This window comes from Nelumbo nucifera, chromosome 7 (genome assembly GCF_055504915.1).
Source record: "Nelumbo nucifera cultivar China Antique chromosome 7, China Antique-T2T, whole genome shotgun sequence".
NCBI classification, from domain to species: Eukaryota; Viridiplantae; Streptophyta; class Magnoliopsida; order Proteales; family Nelumbonaceae; genus Nelumbo; species Nelumbo nucifera.
Window position 1 is genome coordinate 21,283,877 of NC_142655.1, and position 27,772 is coordinate 21,311,648.

At 41.0% G+C, this 27,772-nt stretch overlaps 2 protein-coding genes across 3 annotated transcripts in view; one reads left to right on the plus strand and one right to left on the minus strand.

Moving 5' to 3' along the window:
* The first annotated feature begins 6,956 nt into the window (after positions 1-6,956).
* On the plus strand, positions 6,957-9,883 carry CYC1BAT (Cyclin family protein). 2 transcript variants are annotated; one of them, XM_010253533.3, is made up of 9 exons: positions 6,957-7,227; positions 7,662-7,806; positions 7,889-7,946; positions 8,045-8,290; positions 8,386-8,511; positions 8,606-8,854; positions 8,946-9,101; positions 9,204-9,382; positions 9,491-9,883. In XM_010253533.3, exons 1-9 carry the CDS (start codon positions 7,191-7,193, stop codon positions 9,636-9,638), a joined length of 1,344 nt encoding a protein of 447 aa, XP_010251835.1. In that variant the 5' UTR covers positions 6,957-7,190; the 3' UTR covers positions 9,639-9,883. The 2 variants fall into 2 exon arrangements, with proteins under 2 accessions (XP_010251835.1, XP_010251837.1); XM_010253535.3 differs by lacking the exon at positions 6,957-7,227 and having other exon boundaries at positions 7,734-7,806; positions 8,016-8,290.
* LOC104593721 (putative wall-associated receptor kinase-like 16) overlaps positions 9,691-27,772 on the minus strand; it is a 29,964-nt gene continuing 11,882 nt past the window's right edge. Inside the window, exon 4 of the mRNA XM_019197096.2 lies at positions 9,691-12,330. Within this exon, the coding sequence (XP_019052641.2) occupies positions 11,171-12,330 (1,160 nt within the window). The 3' untranslated portion in view covers positions 9,691-11,170. The remainder of the gene's footprint in view (positions 12,331-27,772) is intronic.

Genomic DNA, 27,772 nt, shown 5'->3' on the forward strand with positions numbered 1-27,772 from the left:
TCATTTTCCCCACGTCTTGAGCTTGGTGACACCTGCGTACTTAAACAACTTCTACAACCAGTCAATCGTGAAATTTGTAGCAAAAGGGAACAATCTCAATTGTCATTACAAGACCGCTACCCCCTCCCAAATGATCTACTATTTGTTGGAATCAAGCTCAGCCTGAAGTTTAGTTTGGATAGTCATTTATGCAAGTTGGGTTCGAATGGCTCATCAATAGCTTACAACTTGATTTGTGTCCACCCTTATATTTAATTATGAGGGCAAAAAATGTAATTTGAACTAATGTTTCTCACCTCATCCAATTTTCTTTCATTGAGCCTTATGTTTCAAGACATTAACTCCTATTATCATTCAATGAATCATTTTCTTGAATAAAACAACCCTATTTATGAATTTAGTCACTCTATGATTGTGAGGACAAAAATGTAATTTGAACTATTCCTTTTCATTTCATTCAGTTTCATCCTATCAATACCAAGTCTTATATTTAAGGTATTAACTTCCATTATCTCTCATTGAATTCTATTTTTAAGCAATTTTTCTTACCAATAAATTCTATCAAATAGATTTATATTCAATACTTTTAACAATATAAAGCCCATGTTTTTTAAAATTGACCTAAAATTGAAATTGTTCTTCTATCCTAGTGGTAGGTAAGCAATTCAACCATCTGGGTTAAATGGGTCAAGCCATGATGCCATAGTTAAATAATAAAACTTTTAAAATAGCAATAAATACAAAAAGAAAATAGAAAAAAATTATACTAGAAATTGAGCACATCTTTAATATTTTATATTAATCATATTGAAGAAAAATATAAGTATGATAAATAATAGTTGTTTTTATTAATGTTGGATATGAAATACAAATTTTAAAAGCAGCCCAAAAAATTAAATTGCTTTCCTATTTGGTGGTAGGTCAATAGTTTAACCTTTTGGGCCTAATCTATTAATTGTTGATGTTATAATTAAATAATAAAATTTAAAAAAAATACAAACACCAAAATTACAAAAAATATAAATTTTGTAGAAAACATTTGGGCACATCTCTTATATATTAAATAAAAATAAATGTGGTAAATAAGAATTATTTCATACACAGAAATATATAAAAAAAATTGTAAAAAAAATTGTAAAAAAAATTTAAAAACATATCATTACCTTTATCATCATCATCTAAAATTGTCACATGCTAAAGCATATGAACATTTAATAGTGCTATCAAGTGGCATGATAATTGTATTTAATGTACCATTTGAAGACAATTGAAACACTAATTGGTTCAGTAACAAGAATAGTTTTAGTAAGAAAACAATTTTGCATGAAAATTATACCAAATTACTGATTCTAGTGTTTTCAACCCATCACCAACTTTGCTAGTCAGAGTAGTGATCCATCCGATCACAACACTAGTTCGAGTTAACCTCCAACTTACCATTTTACAAAAAACCTTCTGACCATGCAGTTTATTGCTTTTAGTCGTTCAATTGTAATCCATCGACTTATTGAGCCATACAATTGAATCGTGATCCATTGGTCCAAAGGGGAGAATAGCTCAAGCTTTGGGGTCGAGTTTTAGAAAATTGAGGTAAAAATTTTAATATTCACTTCATTTAAAAGAACAAGCTTTTTGATATTTTTAATCATGCAATTGAATTCATTTCCTATATTTTCTATTTTATAAAAATAAAATGATAAGAAATATATTAATTTCTCAACATGGTATCAGAGCAGAGTTTAATATATTTTAAATTTAAAATATATCAAACATCACTCTAATACTATATTGACATATATATATAATATATTTCTCACAACGTTTCATCACCTTCATCCAACAATAAATATAAAAGTACAAGATGACTTTTTCAACCGATGTGGGACAAAAGAACGGTTCTAACTTTAGTGGGGTTCAAAAGTTTGTTAAACAATCTCACACTACACACTATCATTCCAGTTTTGACAAGAGGGCCCAACTTGTCAGGCTCAACCAATATACTCCATCTCGATGTGCCCAAAGTGCACCCTCGGCCACACCCTTCATCAAAACGTTAATCATCTAAAATACATGGTAGAAAAGGATCAGATGGCAATAGCTTTGTTCAGGATTAGAAGGCAGATTTTGGTGTATTCTCTTTGAGAAAGAAACACGTGTCTTTAAATTAAAAACAAATCCGTAGGAGATTAGATCTGCTCCTCACATAAGGCGTTCACACCAACCTCACAGGCACATCTTATATGTTGTTATTCATGGGAGATATTCCCGATGCGCATGTGAGGTTGGTGTGGGGCACCTTATGTAAATTTTACAAGAGTTTTATATTATTATCGTCATTCCTGCCCTGTATTGGGAACATCTCCCGATGATGATATCATTATTTCTAGTATTATCATTGGGAGATGTTTGCGATACACGGCGGGGATGTGCTATGGGACGTTCTGGTGTGGGGGGCGGGGGGGGGGGGCTGATACGAATTTGGTCAAGCGGTCATGAGTTAAAAAGTCTGAATGTTCGGGCTTTTGGTTTTATCCTTCAACTCACTCAAATAATAATAATACTTTAATGCTCCATTCACTTTTTGGTAAGTCACTTACCCAGGTAAAAGCAGTTACATGGGTAAGTGTTTCTAGGAAAGATTTACCAGATGAGTGCATTTACCCATGTTCTTTTATTTTCCCATGTAAATAAGGCAATGACAACCTTAGCCATAAAAATTCCATTATTAAAAGGGGCATTTTTGTCCCTTCTAAGTATTGGCAACTTTCCCCTAGATGGAAAGTTAATTTACTCACCTAAAAGAGGTACCCAGGAAAAAAACTTTCACTGGTCCCCACATAAATCTGAAAAAATGAACATGGGTTTCTTGGTCAATGGGAATCAAAATCCCATAGATCAATTTTCCCCCCTCTCAAAATCCAAAAAAAGAACACCCCCTAAAATTATTTATATCAAAAATTCAAAATCAGATTAAAATAATAAAATGTTCTAACGATGTATGAAGTTTGGGTTCTCCTTTTGTTTTGAAATAAAAATAATGTGCAATCTTTCAACAAATGGAAGGTTGCTTCTTTGTCGCAAGTTGGTCGATTGCACTTAGGATCTGCTGCCCACAAATTGTTCTCACATCCTTATCCATAGAAATACCAAAGTAGATGTTTCCAATATGCAGTTATTATGTCCCATTGGTAGGGATGTGGGAACAGCTTGTGGGTAATAGATCCAAACTTGGTCGATCATAGATAGGGGTGCAAATTAAGTGGGTTGGGCTGATTTGAAGGTCAACTCAAGTAATAACCCTAAATATTGGGTCTAAGGCCCAAGACCAGATTGGGGCAATGGTCAGCCCAAAAATTGACACGCTTGGTTTGGGCTCAAGTTTGAGCTGAACTTAGGTTAAAGCAAGTTTGTTAGGCCCAATGTATTAAAAAATTGCATGAACCCTTTTAGTATCACTAATCTAAACCTTGAGTCCGATTATAATGCCAGAAAGGCATAATATGGAAAAATATTTATAGCCAATCAATTGGCATAAAAAAATGTAACCACTTGGGTGATTTTTTATAAAAAATTCATTGAGGGTTTTGACTGCTTGCATATGTATGTGTGTATGAATGTATGTATATATATAACTGGACTGGGTTTAAGTAGGGTTCGAGTTACCCAGGGGCTAGGCTCAGACCCAAATAAAAAAATAGATAAACCTGGGGTTTTGGGCCCAGCTATCCCAAAGATTAAAAGTCCAAATCCAAACCATGAAAAATTATGGGCCAGACTGGTCTGGGCTTGAGTTACGCCTTCCCAAGTTGCACCCCTACTAATGAAATCTGCAATGCACATCATTCCTAATCATTTTATGTCTAGGTCATCAAGGTCATCATGGACATTAATCAAAAAGGCATCTATAGTGTATTTTCAAAGATGCTTTTTTTTTTTTACAAGTCACTGCCTTAACCCATAAATTGTTCCTTTGAAAGATTACTCCATCGAATTTTGCTATATTTGCAGCATTAACTATTCCATTTTCTTGAGATCCATGCCTAGAGCCATTGGTTTGTTCTTCTCCTTTCCCCAAAGAAAGTTCTTTTATAATCTGTATATTTCTTCCACTATTCTTTTTGGGGAATCTAAACAATCTCATTAAGTATTGGGGCACTATCCCTACTGTTTCTTTTAGAAGTGTAGTCTTCCCCCTCAAAGGAGAGTGTTTTCTATTTCCATCTTGCTGCTTTCTTTTTAATTTTCTTTCATAATTCTTCCATTTATTTGAATATACTTTGTAGTTTTCTTAAGATGATCTTTGAGATGGTTTTCCATTTATTTTGGAGTTGCTCTCTGGCTAAAGCCATTTTGTTTGCTAGTCCTCCTTTAGTATGCAAAATTATGATACAAAATCATTCCTCAAAAAGCTTATTGAAATGGATAGCTAGTTCTTTTTAATACATTTGGGCTGTCAGGAACTCCATTGTTTACCAAAGTCCTCATAAATTTATTCATTAATCACTCTCTATTGGAATGTTTTACAGAGAGCCAGGCACTCCCTATTGATAATCTTCCTAGCAGAGGGATCCTATAGGAAAAGAGATTACTGGAGGCCTCCTCCAACAGTCCAACTGGGTTTATAAAAATTAAATGTGATGGGGGCTGAATTTCTGATGGTTCTGATGGCTGAAAATGTGAACCAAGTACAAATTTAGCTCTTGGTTCTATTTTTCTGGTGATCTTAAATCACTAGTGGTGTGTTTGGTTTGAAAGAAAAGGTAGAAAAATCTGGTGCATTGAATTTTAAATCTGACATATAATTAGGATAATTGAAATATTATAAAATAAGATTAAGTCTAATCAGCATCATAGCATGCATATTTACCCAACTAAGTTTTCTTTATTTTTGTTTAGAAAAAAAAAAAAAAATCTAAGAGAACGCTTGCAAAAATGCATTCGTGCTAAATACAATGTAGGTCAAATTAGTGGTTGAACTGCTTGAACCATGAGCCTGTGGTCTTTCTGGTTTGATGAATATGCTTCATTTAGATCATCTGTTAAAAGCTTATGCGACTTAAAACAAGAATTTCTTAATAGATTCAATTTTTTTCTGAACATGTTCATATGTGCACGTTTACTATTATTCCTTTTTATTGTTATACACTATTTCATAAACCTGTCGGGTTAATTTAGGGGCCATTTGGCAAGTTTATTTTGAAAGGTTTTCTTAAAGTTCTGATAATCAAAAGATCGATGTGAGCTTTTCAATTAAGATTTTACTAATTTGAAGACTGTTTGGTTAAGGCACATCTTTCTACATGAAGATGAGTTGAAAAAAATGTAAAAAGCTCAATTTGGAACTTCTCAAAAACAGTTCAAAATGGGCTTCTCGTGTCTTCTCGGGGCTGCAACTTTTGACGGTTAGATCTTTTTCCACCCAAATGGAAAAAGACCAAAATGTGGGCTGCCAGACTTCTAAAAGACCGACAAATCTATGCAAAAAGACATGTCAAACAAGGCTTTTTAATAAATTTTCTTGTATTTTGTTTCTGTCTTTTGTTATGATAAGAGAGGCTCAACTCCTAAATTTCCTAGGAAACCAAGGGGACATTTGGCAATTCTTTCCATGCAGTCTTTCAGGCTTTTCAAAGTTCAAAAAATCAAAATTTGGTCTCTTTTTCCATTTGGCAATAAAAGATGAGAGGATGGAAAGGCCCATGCTCGAGAAAGCTCACAGAAACCCAAAACGAATAAATTGGTTAGTGTAATTTGAAGCTTCCCATCTTTTCACATCTACAATCTTTTGTCTAACATCTCAAATAGACCATGCTAGACCATAATACTTACCAATTGAAAGACAAACTCCAGAAACCTCTATACATTCTTTTGGTCTGCTAGGTTGTCGGAAAAAGTCTAGTTAGAAAGACTTGCCAAACAACCCCATGTTTTTATGGGCTTATAAGATAGAATGTATAATGGCTTACAGTTTTGGACTAGTGGTGCTGCATTTGGCATTCCTTATTTTAAGGACTTATCTCATTTTTACTATTAAAAACTCAGTATTCATTAGGGCATTTTAACTGCAAAAAGAAGATAAATCCTTAAAATAAGGAATGCCAAATGCAGCAAAGAAATAAAGTAATATATGTATTACTATATATAGGCATCAAGGATAATTTAATTATAAAAAATATTTAATAAGATTGATCATTTAGGCTTAATTTGAAAGGAATACAAATACAAATATGTGTAGTGCAAATACATACAAAATACAGGATTTTACACACTACATATTTGTATTTATGTTCCTTCCGAACTGCGTATTAAGAATAGTTTGATCATGTCAAATGCTTAAATGTTTGTATGGACAAATTTTATTAATGATATATAACGGAAAAATAGTGGAAGGAGAATTTTGGACAAGAAACCTCATGGAGGCTATTGCCCTATTGGGTTTGGGCTTGGGCCTCGAATCGGGTTCAAACTTTCCAAGGCTTTTGGCCTAGGCCAACGGTCAACCGGCAACGGACGTCGGGACGTGCCGAATGGTTCAACGCGGTGGGGTCACCTTTCCACGTGTTTTATGCATCTAAGAAGTTCCATTCTTATGCTCATCAGACGGTTAATTTCATCCCAACATGCAATCTCTTAGGTGGGATCCACGTCAGTGGTGGTCCCACTGGGAACACGTGGCAGAGCTGGGGCCTTGCTCAATTATGAAATCCGGTCTCCTGTGGTCCCAGTCTCCCAGAGAGACCACGCTCCCATAAACTTCGAGCCTTCGGCTTTGGGGTTACTCAAGTCAAGCGCAGTCTGCCACTGGATTACTTTGGACTCGGACCTTAAGACAGGTCTAGCAACGATTGTAAGACATAATAAAGCCGTTGGATTACTAGATATCCAACGGTCAAAATTTCAATGGAATAAGACCGTTGGGAAGAGGCGTCCCTTGCCCGGGTTCAAAAGGGTGAGAAGACCGTAGAGGAGCAGAAGCGGAGGAAGCGGAGGACTGGAGGAGGAGACGAAGAGGACGAGGAGGAGTTGCAGAGACAGAGAGGGTAGAAGTGGTTGTTGGAGAAGAAGAAGAGGAGGAGGAAGAAGAAAGATTGCAGAGAGAGGCAGAGAGATCACTTGTTGCTTCTCGACAATCCTCGTAGAGAAACCAAACCTAGATCGTCGTTCGTTGCAATCCTTGCAAAACAACAGAAATGGCGTCAAGAGCTGTTGCTTCACAGCAACCAAGAGGTATACTTGCTTCTAAACTCTTTCGTATCGGTCTTTCTGATTCTGTTTCTGTACTTTATGTGGTAGATTCTACCCACTTCTTTGTGTTCTTTTCTACATTTCTCCAATCCGCAACTCGGTTCATATCTAACGGTCATATTCATCAATCATTTTCTCCTTGATAGTTTCCCATACTTTGTGAGATGGGCCTTCGTAGTTTTGTTTTAATCTATTGATCTGAACAGATTTTTGTTGTTCATTTCTTTTGGTTCTTTTTATCTAGTTCTTTCTATTGTGTCTATGATTTTTCCTTTGATTTATGATGTCATTTCTCTTGATTAAAAAATTGAGCAAAAGTGGGGCATTTTCGTCTGTGTTGATCTGATCTGGGTCTGTTTCTTTCTTTCTTCTTTTTACCATGCTTTATCACGAGTTTATTCATAAAAAATATGCAGATGGAGCAGTTGCCGGGGCCGGGAAACAGAAGATGGCTGCATCCAGAGGACATAACCGGCGGGCACTGGGAGATATTGGTAATGTGGTTACTATTCCAGGTATCGATGGGAAGCCTAAGCAGGAGTTTTCTCGTCCTCTAACAAGGTCTCTCTCTCTCTCTGTTTGTCTGTGAATGGTTCGTTTTCTTCCTTTCTTTCAGTTCCTGAATTTCGTTCATAATTTTTAGGAGTTTCTGTGCACAACTACTCGCCAATGCACAAGCCGCGGCACAAGAGAATAACAAGGTAAATCCCAAGCACACTCTCCTATCTCAACATTTTCTTGATTTCTCATCCAAAGTTTGAATCGTTCAGTCCAAATAATGGTACATATTGGACTTCAGATTCTGAAGAAACCACCTGCAGTCCTTGTTGATGGAGCGGTGGCTGCTCCAAAAGGAGTGGCTGCTGCAAAGCCTGCTCGAAAGAAGGTTTCTGTGAAGCCAACCCCGGACACTGGAATGGAGATAAGCCCCAAAAAGGACGTGACTCAAACAAAAGAAGGCACTAAAAAGGAGAGCTCCATATCTCAGAGATCATCCAGGAAGAAAATCCAGACTCTCACTTCAATCCTAACTGCTCGAAGCAAGGTAATTTTCTGATTCTGAAATCATCCACATTCCTTCCATTGTTCTTAGTAGATCATCCCTTATTTGTTTTTCCTGTTTCTTTTGATTCCCCTCAGGCTGCTTGTGGCATTGCTGATAAGCCCAAGGAACCCAGTTTTGACATTGATTCTGCAGATACCAATAACCATTTGGCAGTGGTCGACTATGTTGAAGATATATACAAGTTTTACAAGCTCGAAGAGGTATTATTCTTCTTCGATTTCATCTTGCTTTATCTAATTCTGCATCTGTCTGTGTGTTTGATTGATAATTGGATGTTCCCAATTCCTGATACAGAACGCAAGCCGAGTTCACGACTACATGCATTCGCAGCCTGATATTAACGAGAAGATGAGATCAATCCTTGTGGACTGGTTGATAGAAGTTCATTACAAGTTCGAGCTCAGGCCTGAAACTCTCTACCTTACCATCCATGTAATTGACCGGTTCCTATCTATGAAAGCAGTTCCAAGGAGAGAGCTGCAGCTACTTGGCATTGGTGCTATGCTCATAGCCAGCAAATATGAAGAGATATGGGCTCCAGAGGTAGAATCTTAGCTTCTAAAACGGTCCAGTTGGATACTGTTCTTGTTTCTGATAAATTGATCTCAATTTGGTGTGTTCTGGAAATTTGCAGGTCAATGACTTGGTTCTGATATCAGATAGAGCATATAGCAGAGAACAGATTTTGGCCATGGAGAAAGCAATATTGGGCAAGCTGGAATGGACCTTGACAGTCCCTACACCTTATGTGTTCCTTGTTCGTTTCATCAAGGCTGCCTCCGATGAGAAGGTGCGCAATATTGGGCAGGCTTGCAGCTTACAACTGTCAATTTGAATTCAGTTTTCTGAGAGATTTTCTGATGACCCACATTCCTTGTTTCTTAAAATTTAGATGGAAAACATGATCTTCTTCATGGCGGAGCTTGGTTTGATGCACTACGAGACAATAAGGTATTGTCCATCAATGGTGGCCGCTTCAGCAGTCTATGCAGCACAGTGCACCCTGAACAAGAGTCCTCTTTGGAGTGAAACTCTCAAGTTCCACACAGGATTCTCAGAGTCTCAGCTCATGTACGCCCTCTTCTTTCCTTGGTGTTAATTCCATTAAGGCTGTGAAGTTTAATGAAATATAGTAGTAACTTGGCTATTTTTCTTCTTTTTTTTCTTCTCTTCCAACAGGGACTGTGCTAAACTGCTGGTTCACTTCCATTCAATAGCAGCAGAGAGTAAGCTAAGAGCAGTGTACAAGAAATATTCAGATCCTCAACGTGGCGCTGTTGCTTTGCTGCCTCCAGCCAAAAACCTTTTGACTGGAGTGATACACTGATCAGACTCCAACCGACAATTTGATTGATCTTGTTTTTCTTCATTTTTTATTGCAACAAATGCATGAATTCTTCAAGGTTGGGTTGTCACTAAGATAGTCTATTTGTCTTAGATGAATGACTGACTGGGAATTAGGCAAGAAGCCTTTGAATGATTCTTTAAACAAGAATTATTTTTGTATAACCAATTCAGCTCGGTTGTTGATTTTTCAAAATAAATGAAGATTATTTGTCTTGTCATTGGAAATTTTGGTGGATTTTAGCAATATACATTGGGCAGAAGGAAATGAAAAAAACTTGCTATGGGCCTTTTGTTTTTTATACATGTGATGTGGCTTTGGTAATGACACATTAAACAGAACGGACTGGCGCAGGAACTTTGATGATGATGATGATGCGGCTTTGGTCCTCAACAATCAACATCATCAACATCATGTTGCTATAAAAATACACTATGGATGAAGTTGCTATAAAAATACCAAATTACAAGCATGGATTTGATCTGCTAATCCCTAATTTCAGCTTCAACAACCATTTAGGGAATTGGGATCATGACTAGAACACTACAGCCGCATATTGGGTACATCTCTCCTATTTTATGTTGTCATTCTTATGGCCAGATTCTGTGGACACTACCATTTAGTTCAGCTTTTGGTTTTGTCATTCAGCTTCAACAACCATTTAGTTCAGCTTTTGGTTTTAGGAGATATGGATGCCCAAAAATTTAAGTCCATTTTTGCACTGTACCTATTTATATTTGTACTCTTTCCAAAACTGAGCCCAAGGTTCAACAATTTCTTCCCATTTCTTTCTTCTTGCAAAAGAGAGTTGAGAGAAAAGTGAATTAAGGAAATTTTCCATAGCAAACCTGCAACTATGTTTTTCTTGGTATATTCCATTTCAAGCTCAAACTTTAGAGAGGGGGTAATGTTCTTCATAGCACAAGTACCAAAACTAGATTTTCCATTAAATACCAAAGAAAAACCTAGCATGGATCTGATCTGCTAATCCCTAATTTTCAGCTTCAACAACCATTAAGGGAATTGGGATCATGACCAGAAGGCTACATGAGGGCCACTTTTACATAACCACTATTTGACTGGCATGAAAGACTTCTATATCAGAACCTTTCTCACATGCATGGTTCATTAAGGAAATTAATCTCCATACGTATGAGAAAACTCATATCACCTAGAATTTGTTATAGAATTTGATAATTATCCAATAAACAAGTTAGTTAAATTAGGAAAATCAAATGATCAATCACAAATTAAGAATATAGTTTTTGGTAATATGTTGATTGAATGTGTTGAAGTAATATTGTTTATTATCTCAAATATTATATAGCAATACAACAACAGTGATAGGTGGTAGGTATAGAACTAATTTATTGAAAACTAAATATAAACATTCAAAAAGCATAATAACATGAAAAAAATTAAGAAGGGACAACAATGTTAACACATATGTAAGGTTCTTCACCATTGTATTTATTGTGAAGGAAGATAAAGTACTTGGAAACTATCTCCTGGAATCAATTAAAACCATAACTGTTCAGGCTGTCAAATTCAATGGTGCCATTGTAACTTGAGTCTTCATATTCACTTAGAAAATGCTCAGTTTCTGTAGGATATTGATTGACCCATGGATGCATTCCAACTGTTTGCAACCCTACTAGTTCCATTGCGACTTCTTTCATTGTTGGTCTCTCTTCTCCATTCAACTTTAAGCATTTTTTTGCAAGTTCAGCAACTTCTTGGAGTTGTGCACGACTCCCTTCATGCATTACTCGATCATCTAGAATATCAAAGAGTCGATTCCTTCTCATTGATGAAACAAAATGCATTGCTAGGTTCCTCTCTTCTTCAGGTTTCTCAAAAGAAAGAGCCTTTCTTCCTGTAAGTAACTCCACAAGGACCACGCCAAAGCTATATACATCGCTCTTCTCTGTTAATTGACTTGTATACAGGTATTCTGGGTCTAAATACCCTAGAGTGCCTTGTACCAATGTAGTTAATTGCATTTGATCCTGTGGAACTAACCTTGAAGCACCAAAATCTGAAACTTTTGCAGTGTGATTACCATCTAAAAGTATATTGGCAGACTTGACATCTCTATGAATGATTGGTGGAGAAGCCGCAGAATGCAAATAAGCAAGTGCTCCTGCAGTTTCAGCAGCTATCCTTAATCTATCTTTCCATGAAAGCTGCAACTCTTTATTCTCAGTGTGAATATGGTGAAATAAGGTCCCATTAGAGATAAACTCATAAACTAGTAATGGAACTTCAGTTTCTAAACAACAGCCTAGTAACTTCACCACATTCCTATGGTTGACTTGGGAGAGAATGAGAACTTCATTTATAAATTGCTCAATTTGGTCTTTATCAATTATTTTGGATTTCTTAATGGCAACTATTCTATTGTCTTGTAATACTCCTTTATAGACTGTGCCATAACCTCCACGACCAAGTATTCGACTCTCATCATAGTTGTTAGTTGCCTTTTTCAGCTCTTCTGAAGTAAAAATCTTCATTGTCTCTAAAGACTGTTCACTTGAACCAAGCAGTTGATGTAATAATAAACCTCCATTTTGTTTAAAGAATTTTTCTCTCGTTTTGCTTTCCTTTCTTTTCTGCAAAACCAAATGCACCCAAGAGCTACCAATAACAACAAAGAGGAGACCTAGTCCTGTACCTGCATGTATAAAATTAATAACTAATAATGAAAACAATAAGTTTGTTGTAATTTGCATGGTGCACATTAACAAAACAGGGAGAAAATTGTTAGAAAAATACCCATACGGGTAGGCCACAATCCAGATTGTTTGGTCCTAATCCAATCACCCGAATATAACTCATTGTGTGGGTGGTAGGACTTAAACACTTTCCAAGAATAGTTCCAAAATTTGGGGATTTGACAATTTAAATTTAAATTTGAATAGACCCCATTTATTTGGAAATAATTGGGCTGTTAATTGAGATAAAATCAAGGGAATTAAATCCCTCATCTTTAGGTAAACTCTTTGATAGGGTGAAATTACCTAAAAGAATTAATATGAGAGAGGACCCCTCTCCCCTGGGCGAATGAAGCATTCTCTCTATTAATTAATCTCATTCTAGCCTCCAACTCCAACTCATGAGAATGCATCCTATCAACACTGTTTCTGAGAGAAAAGATTCTTGAGAGAATCGCTGTGACTTAAGGGGATAGACTAAGTCCTTGCAGTCACCAAGCATCTATCTTGGTGATAGAAAGTACTACATTCAAGTAGAGACACCTGTATTGATACAGCCAAGGAGAACGCCCAAAGGTTGATACGAGAAGGAAATCGGCTTCCACAAGTCAAGAACACTGATTATGACGATTGGAGGTATAATATATATATATATATATTTTGTTCTTTTGATCGGCCAAAACAATCACTAGTCTTCAAGATCAGATCAAGCAGTCAGATCTGTTTTATTATTTCAATTTTATTATTCCATACTTTTATGTACATTGTATTATTGGTTGAACCTCTTGTACTTAGATCCCATGGCTGTCATTAGAATTTTTTTATTCTATATACTTATGCTAATTGGTTTTGGTAATGCCGGTTATCTACAATATGGCTTGAATTTCGGGTTGTATTTCATGCCCATTCTGCTAGATTCAAGAGTTTTATTTATTTATTGTTTTATTTCTCTTGATCCATTTATTGAGTTATTTTAAATGTCGATTTATTGGCATCATTGTTGTAACAAGCCATGTTGGTGGAAATGGTTAATCCACCATTAACATAAAGGGTTATTGTAGTTGCTACCTATTAGCTAAGCTGAATATGAACATCTTTTGATGGCATTATGGGAACCAAATTTGCTGCAGTGTTATAGCTTTATTCATTTCGAATGATTATTGGTCACAACGTGACCAGTAAATGGGTGTCCAATGAGTTAGATGATAGCCATGGATAAAGAAATGTTTTAAGATCCAATGATCCATGACTAATCGTTATATGGACTGTTATATATGAATTCTGTGATCAAATAAATTTTGATTGATCATAAATATTGGACTGATCATAAACTGTTTGATCACTAAAATCATATATGGTGAACTACGTGCTCACTGTTTTTCCTTATTTAAATAGGAAAAGAATATTTACTTTACTGGACCCCCATGTACTGTTATTTAATGCAGTAACCAACAGAAATTTTGAACTTGTCATGTCATCAAAATGGCAGTCATGGAGAGACCAAAATAATTGTTTAATGGGCTGATACACCAGATACCTTATTTTATTGTATTGGTTCTTATTATGAGTAGTGGGCTGTAGGCCCATTATCTAAGTTGTTGTTTAGCGTGTTATTATTTGGACCAAGAAACACCAATTTGTTGGTGGGGCTAATGACCCAAATCGATATGGGTCAATTTGGACAGGTTCAAACTAGTCCAACTATTGCAACTCAGATAGTGGTTCGGTACTTAGTTGAACCGAACGGATTATTCAAATATCATGTTAGACCACTACAATTGATAATTTTGGAAGGTGAACCGTATCAACAAATTGGTTGCACTACAGAGAACATACTTGCTGAGTGAGTCTAGCCAAAGCAGTCCATTGATATTTCTAGGATGCTGGAATTGAATGTTAGCATTAAATCAGAATTGCTTGGGCCCAAAGGTGAGCAATTAAGATTTAATGACATCCTAAATGTGAATAATTTGAAGAATCTAACTCCCTAATACCCAAAGGTATGGGATAGCAACCTCAAGTGATGCATACTTAGGGTCTGTTCATTTCCTCTTAACTCTTATCTCTCAAGAGAAATCTTTTAACTTTAAGAGAAAAATGGTTGTTCGTTTCCTCTTATCTCTTAAAGTGCAATCATACAAATTTTTGTTTTTCAATGATACCCCCAAAAGATAAACAAAAACTCTAATATATGGGGTCAAAATAGATATTTGATAATTTTCAGAATTCAGAATTCTGAGTTCAGAATAATATTCTCTGCATTCAGAGTTCAGAGGAAAGAAAAGTTCACCAATACCAATATACCTCTTAATGTAATTATTGCACTTTCGGATGTCAGACTTCATAGCAAACGAATAGGCCCTTAATTGATCCGACAATTGGGTTGAATGCCCGAAGGTAAAACTCAATTGCTTTTATGGAAAAATCCTAATATTCTAAATTTAATTCAAATTTGCAACAAATCTTGATTCCTTTGATATTATTGCAATTCCTATGTTGGATGCTGATGGTTACGTAGAATGGAACGAAATGCTCAACATAATTCTAGGATGCAAAGACCTAGATTTGGCTATATGGGAAAAAAAGAAACCCGTACTTAATGACGATGCATCTTAGAAAGAGAGATCACTTAGATGATTGGAAAAGATCCAACCGAATATGTAAATCGATTGTAAAAGCCTACATAAACAAAAGGATAAGAGGTGTTATTCCTGAGAAGGATATCGTGGCTGAATATCTTGCAGCCATCAAAGAACACTTTGTCACTTTAGAAAAGGTGGTATCACAAACATTATTGAACAAATTAGTTAACATAAGATTACCAAATTCAAAATTTGTTAGAGACCATATTTTGGAAATGAAGGACATAAGCGATAAGCTTAATAGCCTTGGTGTGTCCTTTCTTAGTCACCTTTATTCTTACCTCCTTGCCAGCTGAGTATGGACCATTCAAAGTGTTATATAATACTTAGAAGGAATCTTGGAACTTTAACAGGCTCTTGACTATGTGCATACAATAAGAGGAGAGACTTAAACAAGAGAGGCTGGAAACTGCCAATCTTGTTATGAAAGGTGAGAAGAAGAGGAAAGGTCTTGCACAGAAGAACAAGAGGCACAAAAATACTAAAGGAAAGCCACAGAGTGAGCCCGCTTGCTTCTTCTACAAGAAGAAGGGCCATTTTAGAAGTGACTGCACAAGGTTTAAGCTGGCTGGATCTGAAGGAGAAAGAATCAGGTACTAATCTTTCCTTGGTATGTGAATCCAATTTTGCTATGTCATGCTTTGATTCATGGTGGATTGATTCGGGTGCAACAATCCATATTGTTAACACCATGTAGGGACTACGAAGGACAAGGAAACCAAAACCGAATGAACAATTCATCTTCTTGGGAGACGGAAATATAGTGGTTGTGAAGGCTGATGATGCGCAATCCGGCCATTCCTAGCTGCAAGTGACTGAGCTCCTAGCTGACGACGGGCAAGAGGTACCTACGTGAAGAGAGATGAAGGAACCTGGGGTTGCTCACCCGACGAGAGCACTCCGATGCTTAAGTTAGTACTCGGTTGCGAGCTGGAAGAGAATGAGTTTGCAAGAAGAGAAAGCTAGAGAGTGGTGAATATGTGATACCTTGGCCCCTAGGGGGTTGAAGTCTTTATATTCTGGCATTTTGACAGGTTTGGTGGGGTTGATCCTGAATCTCTGCTGCGGCGATCTATTGTCAGGTAACGTTTCGGAGTGATTGGCTCTCATCGTCAGGACTGGGGAGCAGGTGGGCTAGTGCGACTGTTGTAGGGTACGGTCCCGCTAGGTAGGAGACAACCTCCGGGGTTGGCAGGCACGACGTCACTAGGCGAGAGACATGAGTGCAATCCTCAGAGGTGGCAGACACTGCGCCACCAGACAAGGGACGTGGGTGCAGCCTTTGGGGTTGGCAGGTACGGTCAGCGAGCAACCCTGTAGCGAGCTACTTGGTGGCGAGCTACCTGTGACAAGCTACTGGCGGTGTGCCGAGGTGATTCTGCCTGAGGCAAGTCGTCTTCGAGGTGGCTCACTTGCTTGGGTTCAGACTGTTGAGAATTTGTTTTAGTTTGCGAACTGAGATGGACTCGACCCGAAGTACCTTCAGCTCGGGACATTAGTGTACTTGAGATCGTTCTGTAGCAAGTTGATATTGGCTGAGTTGTCACCTGCGTTGAGCCATGCCCACGTGCCGATCTGCTCATGTTGAGTTGCCGAGTCATGTACACGTGTCACCCAATTAGGAGGTCTGGCCAAATCACCCCTTATCAAAGGCCATAGGAGATTTTGAAATAATTTTGAGTACTAGTTATAAATTAATTTTGAATAATGTGGTTTGTGTTCGTAGATTTTCCAAGAACTTGATTTCTGTTTCCAAACTAGTACTTGATGGTTATAAACTTAATTTCTATGACTTAAAGTTGGAAATATTTTATTCATCTAGATTAATTGGTTTTGGTGATTTAATTTTTAACTTATATAAATTGAACTGTTCATCGGATTTGGACAAATTAATGTCCCATATAGTCGGGAAAAAGACAAGTTCAATAGAAGAGAACTCCTTATTCATGTGGCATAGAAGGTTAGGTCACATTTCAATTGATCGCCTTAAGAGACTCATGAGTGACGAAATTTTGCAACGCATGAGCCTTGAGAATTTTCCCAGTTGTGTTGATTGTATCAAAGGAAAACAAATCAACAAGAAGGGAACTAAAGCCACAAGGAGTGAAGCAATACTAGCTTTGATTCACACAGACATATGTTGACCGCTCTCTACTCCCTACTTGAGTGGTCAAAGATACTTTATAACATTTACTGATTGACTACTCAAAGTATATGTATATATATCTACTTCATGATCAAAAGTCTGAAGCCTTATAAGTAAAAAAGCATATCGGGGATACAATAAAGATAGGCCGGTTTGATAGAGGATGAGAGTATTATGGGAGATATATTGACTTAGGACAAAGTCCTGAACCCTTTGCATTGTTCTTAAGAGAACATGATGAGTGACTCCGTCTTGCCCATAAGCTTATGGGGAGAAGCCTTGAAAACCGCAGTATATGTATTAAACAAAGTATTGACCAAGTCAGTACCAAAAACTCCATTTGGGTTATGGGTTGAAAAGAAACCCAATTTATGTGCATGTTTGGGGTTGCAGAGCTGAAGTATGGATATACAACCAACAATTAGGGAAGTTAGATCCTAGGACCACCTGTGGACATTTTGTAGGGTATGATGAAAGATCCAAAGGGTTCAGGTTCTATTGTCCAAATGATTCCCCAAGAATTATAGAAGCAAGAAATGCAAAGTTCTTATAGGATCTCTTGGAGAGTGAAAATGAACATAATAGAAGCATTGAGTTATGGGAAGTCCAAAATATTGATAGACATCTCAATGTTATTTTGCCTACAGATTCCACTATGGTACAAGAAGAACAACCATCAATAGAACATATCATTGAGATAAAAGTAACTGTTGCTCGTCCAGAAGAACCTATGAAACAAATACCATCTCCTGTAGAGAGCACAAAAGCACCCATACTCCTTAGGAGATCGACTAGAATAAGAAGAAGCACTACATCTTCTGACTATGTATACCTTCAATAGGCTGAGTTTGATATGGGTCATTTTATAGACCCACTCACATTCAGAGAAGCCATTCTGGCTTGAGGCCATAAAGAGTGAAATTGACTCTATGGTCACTAATGGTGTCTAGGACATAGTACCACTACCGGTAGGTGCTCAAACAATTCCATGTAAATGGATAGTTAAGACTAAAAGGGAACTTACTGGTGAAGTTAAGAGGTACAAAGCTAGGCTTGTGGCCAAAGGTACAATACAAAGAAGGGAGTTTACTACAATGAGACATTTTCTCCTGTCTGTAGGAAAGATTCATTTAGAATAATCATGGCCTTGGTAGCTCATTATGATATGGAACTACATCAGATGGATGTGAAAACAACTTTTCTGAATGGTGATCTAGAAGGGGAAATGTACATGGAGCAACCCGAAGGGTTTGTAGCTAAGGGTAGGGAATATATGGCTTGTAGACTAAAAAAGGGCATTTATAGGTTGAAATAGGCCTCCCGCCAACAGTACTACAAATTTTACAGTATTATTACATCTTTTGGATACAAAGAAAATGATGTAGATCAATGCATATACCTCAAAATCAGTGGGAGTAGTTTTATTATGCTAGTGTTATATGCTGATGATATCTTGTTAACTAGTAGAGATATGGGCCTATTGTACCAAACCAAAGAATTTCTAAAACAAAAATTCGACATGAAGGACATGGGAGAAGCCTCCTATGTTCTAGGAATTGAGATCCAAAGAGATAGAGCCCGTAAGGTTCTGGGGTTATCCCCAAGAGCCTATATCCAAAGGGTCTTAGAAAGGTTTGGGATGGAAAATTGTGCACCAAGTATAGTTCCCATTCATAAAGGAGATAAACTTAGCAGCAGAAGCTGCCCTCAAACTGAATATGAAAAAGAGGACATGAACAGAGTTCCTTATGCATTAGTCATTGGTAGTTTGATGTATGAACATGTTTGCACAAGACCTAACATTGTATTTGCAGTGGGAGTATTGGGTAGATTTCAAAGTAACCTAGGTAGGGAACATTGGAGAGATGCAAAGAAAGTGCTCATATATCTATAGGAAACTAAACTATATGTTTTCACATATAAAAGAGGGGATGAATTGAATCCGTGTGGGTAATACCGATTTGGATTATGCTGGTTGCCTAAACACTAGAAAGTCCACATCGGGATATGTATTCCTGCTTGCTGGAGGAGCAACAAGCAGAAACTAAGAGCTTCCTCCACAATGGAAGCAGAGTTTATTGAGTGCCATGATACTACGACACATGCAATGTGGTTAGAAAAACTTTATTGTTGGTTTAGGTGCTCGTGTATTGGATTATGTAGATAGACCAATACAACTTTACTACAACAATGCAACAATAGTGTTTTTCACTAAAAATAACAAGAATAGTTGCTAAAGCAAGTAGGGGTGAGCATTATTTGGTTAAAACCGAATAACCAAACCGAAAATTTTGATTTCGGCTTTTTCGGTTTTTGGTTAAATCGGTTCAGTTTTTCGGTTTTTGGCTATTTCGGTTTTTGTTTCAGTTTTTGGAATTAAAATTTTGGTTAACCAAATTAACTGAACATTTTATTATTATATGTAACATAAAATGTATAATATGTAACATATAATATATTATATATTTATATATTAATATATAATATACTAAAATTTGATTTCATAATATATATTTTATAATATATATAATAGAGTATATATTATTAAAATTCAGTTTCAACTGAAATAACCGAAAACCGAATAAAAGATTTCGGTTTCGGTTTCAGTTTTTCTAAATTTTGATTTTGGTTTTTATTCTTTTAATTTGGTTTTTAAAATTTTAGTTTATTCGGTTTGGTTTTTAACCAAGTAAACCAAATGCTCACCCCTAAAAGCAAGTACATAGATTTAAAGTACTTGGTAGTGTGGGATAGAATACAAGAATGCAAGGTAGACATCCAACATGTTAAAGCTGACAAGATGTTGGCAGACCCCATGACTAAGGGGTTGTCCCCTATAATTTATCAAAACCATGTGAAAAACATGGGTATTGTCAGTTTGTTGGATGAAGGCAGTTTGATTGGATGACACGTGTCGATGCTTCTTGTATATACTGATGTTTCATAGCCTGTCACCTTGTGCACATATATGTAGTGACAGACAATGGACCAAAACACAATGTCTGTACACTGAGGGTTGTGATGTATAATGGTATAATACATGGAAGAAAACTCTAATAGTTAGAGGAAACCGCCATGATTTGCATTATGCTAGTTATTTCCTAAGTAGTTTAGTTACATATATATACTTATACAATCATTAGCCTTGATCAAGCTAAGTTTATTTTATGATTTCTCTCCATGTCCACTATTCGTAGGGGTGTTCACGGGTCGGGTTGGGTCGGTTGTAGGCTTTTTGCTCAACCGAACCGACCTATTTGGTTTGATAAACAACTAACCCAAAATTGATCGGTTATAAGGGAAAACCGAACCAAACATGAAGGGTCGGTTTTTCAGTTTGGTCGAGCCATTTTGGGGATGGTCAATTGGTCATCCTAGGTGATTTATTGATTTACAATCTCTTTTTCCTATGTTGTATATGGCTCTTGTTGGCTGATTTGTCTCGTTGCCTATTTGAGTCAAACATCATCTGATGGAGGGTGATTTGGCCCGACCTCGCATCACAGGTACAAATGGGCGTGACCTTGCTCAAACAGTGACTCAGCGTGACAACGCAACTGACATAACCACAACTCGGGGGGAGGGTCTCACCGAGTTGAGCTCGGCAACTGGGCGGATAAACTAGTCGGCAGAAGCCATCTTGCCTGCATCTCCTCCCCGGGGTTAAGGCACTTCGGGGTGACCCGAGGTCGGGGTACCCTGACCTTTCTCGATACCCGAGCTCCTCCCGATGGACTTCGGGCCACTCCCCGACGAGAGCTCACCGACCCACCTCTAGACACCCCAAGGTGAAAACACTTCGGGCCAGACAACTCGGCATAGCTTGCCACAGGCAGCTCGTGGCCTGTGGGATAGCCTGACACAGGGTAACTCGTGAAAGGGTAGTTCGGCATACCGCCGAAAGATCTCATGCCCGACCACCGTACCCGACAAACCTCGGGGCAGCAGTCGTGTCCCTCATTAGACATCGTCGCGCCTACCACCTTTAGAAGGTGCCTTACACTTGACAGGCACATACCCTGCGATGACGGCCCCGTGCGTGCCACCTCAGCCTTGCCTGTAATGGCTATTGCAGACTGACAGTGGCAGTTATACCTGTCTTGTCAGAAGCCAAAGGACTTGATGCAACGGAATTCTGTTATAAGGGGCTTATTCTCAAGGGACAAGGTATCTTTTGAACCACTTGCGCAATCTGCACTCTTAGCCTTCATCTTCCCTTCGTTGCTCACACAGAATATTGACTTAATCGTCGGAGCGTTCCTGCCGGGCAAACCCCCCGGGAATTCTTCTTCTTCCTCCTCGTTTCAGGTACCTCTGAGGAGCCACGTGAGTGCCAGCTAGGAGTGATTGGATCACACTACATCATTTGGCACCATCTGTGGGAAACGCTTCGAAAAGCCTTTTTCCAAACTTGCACGTCTCTTTACTCTCTAGAAACTCAACACTCATGGCTTCCTCTAGCAACATCGGACGAAGCATGGAGATGGCTAACTCCAGGGAACAACCCCAGCTTCCTATTGTCTGCATTGGATAGTTCACCGTCCCCCTCTCAGCGGACAGAATCCCCAGCTTGAATGTGCCTCTTGCAGTGACACTCGTCATCGCGCCACTCCCTGCTATAGTCGGAGCGACCTTCACCGAACCTTCGATTGTGCCCCCAACGGCCAGCCCGAACCAACTGGAGGACTTGATGTAGTGCATACGGGCCATGCAGGCCCTAATGCAACAGTTCCAACAATTTCAGCTCTATCAACAACATGTGTTGCACTAGGTCTCCCAGTATCAGTATCAGCAGCAGTTTCCCCAATTACCTCAACCTCAACTTCAACAATCGCAACTTCCCCCTCGGTACCCAGTCTCGCAGTGAGCTAGGTCTCATCGTCAGGAGGAGCACCCATCTCGCCAAGGAGAGGCCCCCCAGAACCCTCCAAGGAGCCAGGCCTCCTCCCACGGCAGACAAGAAAGACCGGCCGCTCCGACCTTGCCACGGGCAGTCAGGTCGGGAGGACCTTAGCTCGCCAAGCCCACGTCGCCTCAGCCCTCAAGGCCTGGTACCCCGTTCCTGGAAAACCGATTCAAAATCCTCGCCGCAGGCTCCAAGCAGGAGCCCTCTGTCCGTAGCCATCACCAGCAACCTGAGTTACTTCCTGCACACACCATTCCTGACGGTACAGAAGTGAGCAGCACGAATGCCAAGCCCGCCAAGAAGCAGAGACGCCGCCATCGAGCTCGCTAGTCTGCCACCCACAACCTACCCGAGCTCGGAGGCAAATAAGAGGTAAGCTCGAGCGAGGTCAAGGCACCCATCCTTTCAGTTCAATCCCCCTATCTCCCGAGCTCCTGGCAGTCCCAATGCCTAAAGATTTCAAGCTCCCCCCTCTTGATAAGTACGACGGGTCGTTCAATCCCCCTATCTCCCGAGCTCCTGGCAGTCCCAATGCCTAAAGATTTCAAGCTCCCCCCTCTTGATAAGTACGACGGGTCGTTCAACCCAAATGATCACATCGATGCCTTCCAGTCACAGATGCACCTAGCAATAGAAAGTGAATCGTGCATGTGCATGGCCACCTCCACCACTTTCAGAGGAGTAGCCCGCACATGGTACCGGAACCTGGCGCCCAGATCAATAAGAAGTTGGGTGCAGTTCACGCAGGCTTTCACGTCCCACTTTGTTACCAGTAAGCGGTGCCCGCGAACTGAAGAAAGCCTCCTCAACATAGTGTAGAGAGAAGGAGAATCCATCCGGGGCTATGTCAAGCAGTTCAACGATGCTTGCGTGCAGATACCACGCCTGGACCCCGCCGTGCACCTCGCAGCAGCTAAGAAAGGCGTGACGCACAAAGAGTTCAAATGGCACATGGTTGTCAACCAACCAGCGACCATAACTGAATTTCTTAAGCTCGTGGACAAGTTCATAGCCACCGAAGAGGAGATCAACCAGAAGGGTGAGAGCGCGCCCGAAAAGTGGAAGAGGGAAGGAGAGCCTTCCAGCCAAAAGGACAGCCAAAAGAAAAAGGATGCAGCTTGGGGGGCAAAGCCAGGTCAGTCATTCCGAGCTCCTGCAGCGTACCGAACTGATTACACCCCACTGAACACGAAGCGGGCTGAAATCCTAATGGCGATCAAGGATGCTCCGTATGTGAAGTGGCCACCCCGTTTGAGGGGAAATCCCAATGAGAGAAATAAGAATCTATATTGCAGCTTTCACAAAGACCACTGTCATAGTACCGAAAATTGTAAAAATCTCCGCGACGAGATTGAAGAACTCATCCGTCGCGGATATTTAAGGAACTTTGTACAAAACAACAATAATAATAATAAAGCAGGTCGGCAAGGGGAGCACGGTAAGGATGCTCCCAAGTCAAGAAGCAGGCCGGCCGAGCAGTCACAGAGGTAGCCTCCGGAAGAGAGGCCGGTCCGGGGCACCATCCACATTATAGTGGGAGGTTCGATCGTCGCGGGTTGCACTTCAGCAGCAGCTCGGACGTCAGTTCGTGAAGCTGCCCAGGAAGAACGGAATCCTCCGAAGCAGCCGAGGACAGAAGAGTCAATTTTCTTCACAGAAGATGACGCGCGAGGGGTCCACTACACCCACGATGACGCACTTGTGATAAAGCTGAGGATCAACGACTTCGAGGTCAGGCGCGTACTCGTTGACTCGGGCAGCTCCACAGATATCCTCTTCAAAGCTGTGTTCGACTAGCTTCAGTTGCAGAACAGTGACTTGAATCCTGTGGACACTCCTTTGGTGGGCTTCAGCGGAGAAGAAGTCCGGCCCCTTGGGAAAATAACAGTACCTGTGGAAGTTGGCACATGGCCCTGCGTAGTCAAACTCAGCCACAACTTCCTGGTGGTCGCGACCCCCTCCCCATACAATGCCATAATAGGTCAGCCGATCACCCATATCCTACGGGCGGCGGTCTCCACTTAGCATTTGGCAATGAAGTTCCCTAGAGACTTCGGTGTGGGGGTAGCGCGGGGCGACCAACTCGAGTCCCGCAAGTGCTATGTTGCCGCCCTGAAGGGAAAGACCAAGGTGGCTGACGACCTCGAACTGGAGCGGCCTACGGAGCAAGGCGAAGAACGAGCCGCGCCCACGGAAGAAATAGTCACAGTTCCGACCTTAGCCGCAGACCCAGCTCGGACGCTTCAGATCGGCACTTCTGTCCAGGAACCTCTACGATCCGAACTGGTAAGTTTCTTACTTCAAAATTTGGATATTTTTGCATGGTCCGCGGTAGAGATGCCCGGTATAGACCCCGACCTTATAACTCACAAGCTGAATACTGATCCTATAGTTAGGCCCGTTAGACAGAAGAAACGCAACCTAGCCCCAGAGCGGTAGAAAGCGGTCGACGAGGAGGACGAGAAGCTCCTCGCAGTTAACTTCATAAGAGAAGTCCATTACTCGAGCTGGGTAGCCAACCCCGTCCTGGTAAAGAAGGCCAACGGCAAGTGGCGCATGTGTGTCGACTACACCGACCTAAACCGGCCTGCCCAAAAGACTGCTTCCCGCTCCCCAGAATTGACCGCTTGGTGGATGCGACCTCAGGGCACGAATTGCTAAGTTTCTTGGACGCCTATTCGGGCTATAACCAAATCAAGATGGACCCGGCGGACGAAGAAAAGACTGCCTTCATCACGGAGTTTGGTCTATACTGTTACAAGGTTATGCCCTTCGGGTTGAAAAACGCAGGGGCAACCTTTCAAAGGCTTGTAAATAAGTTGTTTGTGCCATTAATTGGCAGAAAAGTAGAATGCTATGTAGATGACATGGTCATCAAAACTCAATTCTCACATGAATTAATACAAGATTTGCATTCTGTTTTTGAAATTCGTCAACCGATGCGGCATTGAGGGCAACCTGGACAAAGTTAAGGCCATCTTAGATATGAGACCACCCCAGAAGTTGAAGGAGGTTCAGAGGTTGAGTGGCCGCATAGCTGCCCTAAGCCGCTTCATGTCCAAACCGGCGGACCGCTGTCTGCCGTTCTTTAAGGCAATCAAGAGCAAAGGGTTCGAATGGACCCAAGACTGTCAGCTCGCGTTTGACAAACTCAAGAAATACCTCGCTAGTGTGCCGATCTTAACCCAGCCCGAGGAGGGCGATGTTTTAGAACTGTACCTCTCGACAAGCGACAAAGTGGTCGGTTCGGTACTAATAAAAGAAGTAGATCGGGTTCAACGACCCATCTATTATGTTAGTAAAGTGTTGTAGGGAGCAGAGACGAGATACCCAGAGATAGAAAAGCTAGCATACGCACGGGTAATTGCAGCTCGGAAGCTCTGCCCGTACTTTTAGGCTCACACTGTTATCGTTCTCACCGACAAGCCTCTGAGGCAAGTCTTACTTAAGCCCGATGTCTCTGGTTGGTTGACAAAGTGGGCCGTTGAGCTCAGCTAGTACAACCTCCAGTACAAGCCGCGAACTGCCATTAAGGCCCAAGCCTTAGCAGATTTCATAGCCAAATGCACATTCAGCTCCGAAGTCCCCAGGCCGGTTGAGCACGAGGCTCCCAGCTCGGGTGAGCCCGAAGCTCCCAGGTCGGTCGAGTTCGAACCCCGTGAGGTAGTAGCCAGTTTGGCATCTCTCCTAGTTCGGCCAAGCGCGAGCTGGGATGAGGAGCCCTAGATCCTTCACGTAGATGGCTCCTCGAACCAATAGGGCAGTGGAGCCAGAATAGTTTTGCACGGCCCAAGTGGCACGAAACTGGAGTACACGTTACGCTTCGAGTTCGCGGCATCTAACAATGAAGCGGAGTACGAGGCGTTGATAGCTGGACTAGCTCTAGCCAGAGAAGTAAAAGCAAAGCACATCGTTATCTGCAGCGACTCCTAGCTCGTGGTCAACCAGGTCACCGGTGAGTACGAAGCTTGCGAGCCAACCATGATAGCATACTTAGCCAAAGTCAGAGAGGCCTTGCTCAACTTCCAGTCACATTTTATTAGGAAAATCCCAAGGTAGGAGAACGCTGAGGCCGACGCCCTGTCCAAATTAACTAGTGCCCGCGACATCACCATGAGAACCGTGTACATAGAGGACTTGCCTCGGCCTAGCATTCTCGGGGGGGCAGAGGAGGTCGCTCCCGTCGTTCAAGCAGAGCCGAGCTGGATTGACCCGCTCGCGAGCTTCCTGCTACATGGGACCCTCCCTGCAGATCGCAATACAGCCAGAAGGGTGCAGCGCCAGGCAGCCAAATACGTCATGATAGACGAACGGCTGTACAGGAGATCCTACACGCTCCCCTACCTACGTTGCTTGCGACCTACCGAAGTCGAGCTCGTACTTCGCGACACTCATGAGGGGTTGTGCGGCGGGCACTTGGGGGGCAGGGCCCTCGCCCAGAAGGCACTCCGATAGGGATATTATTGGCCAACAATGAAGACAGACGCTATTGAGCTCGTTAGAAAATGTGACAAATGCCAGAGACATGCCAATATTCACCACCAACCCGCTGCCGACCTCAAGTATCTCACCAGCCCGTGGCCCTTTGCACAGTGGGGCATCGATCTACTCGGGCCATTCCCGCCAGCAACGGGTGGAAGGAAGTTCTTAGTAGTGGCAGTGGACTACTTTACCAAGTGGGTAGAAGTTGAACCCCTCGTAACGATCATAGCCCGAAATGTTCAAAACTTATTTTGGAAGAACATCGTGTGCCGCTTCGGATTACCTCGGGTATTGATTTCCGACAACGGCAAGCAGTTCAAGGACATCAAATTTCAAGACTGGTGCCAAGACATGGGAATCCGATAGAATTTTACTTCAGTCGCTCACCCTCAAGAAAACGGTCTGGCAGAAGTCACGAACGGAGCCATCCTCCGTGGACTAAAGGCACGATTGGACCGAGCTAAAGGATTGTGGGCAGATGACCTACCGGACCACGGAGAAGACCGCCACGGGAGAAACACCCTTCAATCTCACCTACGGCACCGAAGCAGTGATCCCCGTAGAGATCGAAGTACCTACGCTGTGACTAGAAGCATACCATTATCAGACAAACGAAGATGAACTACATACCAACCTCGATCTACTCGACGAATTAAGGGACCTCGCGTACATTAGGACCGCAGCCTACTAGCAGAGAGTAGCTCGGTACTATAACGCCAGGGTCAAGAGGCGGAACCTCCGCGTTGGCGACCTGGTCCTTCGTAAAGTTATGGTACCTGAGCCCGGCGCTGGAAAGATCGGGTCCAACTGGGAAGGTCCCTACCGAGTGAAACGAGTGCTCGAGGAAGGAACATACGAGCTCGAGACCCTCGAAGGTAAACAAGTACCTCGGGCATGGAATATTGTCAACCTAAGACAATACTATTTGTAAGAATTGAGTAGGCCACGAGCCACTCCCAAAGCCTAAGGGCCAGAATACCGAGCTAATATGACCTCGACATGACAGGACCCAGTCGCCTCTATGGCATGGGCAGACTCCGAGAGTGGGCCACGAGCCGTTCCTCCAGCCTAAGGGCTGAAACGCCAAGCAAATGAAGAAACCTCAGCAGCATACAAAACTAAGTTGCCCCATCAGCATGAACTATGTACTTGCAGTGCCTGAGGTGCAGGCGGCTCGGGCATGAACCTTACAACAAATAACCCGCCCTGGCATGCGAAGAGTTGGA

What these genes read in the sequence shown, in the direction of transcription:
- CYC1BAT (XM_010253533.3), top strand. Translation starts at nt 7,191, where the DNA reads ATGGCGTCAAGAGCTGTTGCTTCACAGCAACCAAGAG. An exon ending in AGTTTTACAAGCTCGAAGAG is followed by an intron (nt 8,512 to 8,605) that starts GTATTATTCTTC and finishes TTCCTGATACAG; the next exon opens with AACGCAAGCCGAGTTCACGA. An exon ending in TTCTCAGAGTCTCAGCTCAT is followed by an intron (nt 9,383 to 9,490) that starts GTACGCCCTCTT and finishes CTCTTCCAACAG; the next exon opens with GGACTGTGCTAAACTGCTGG.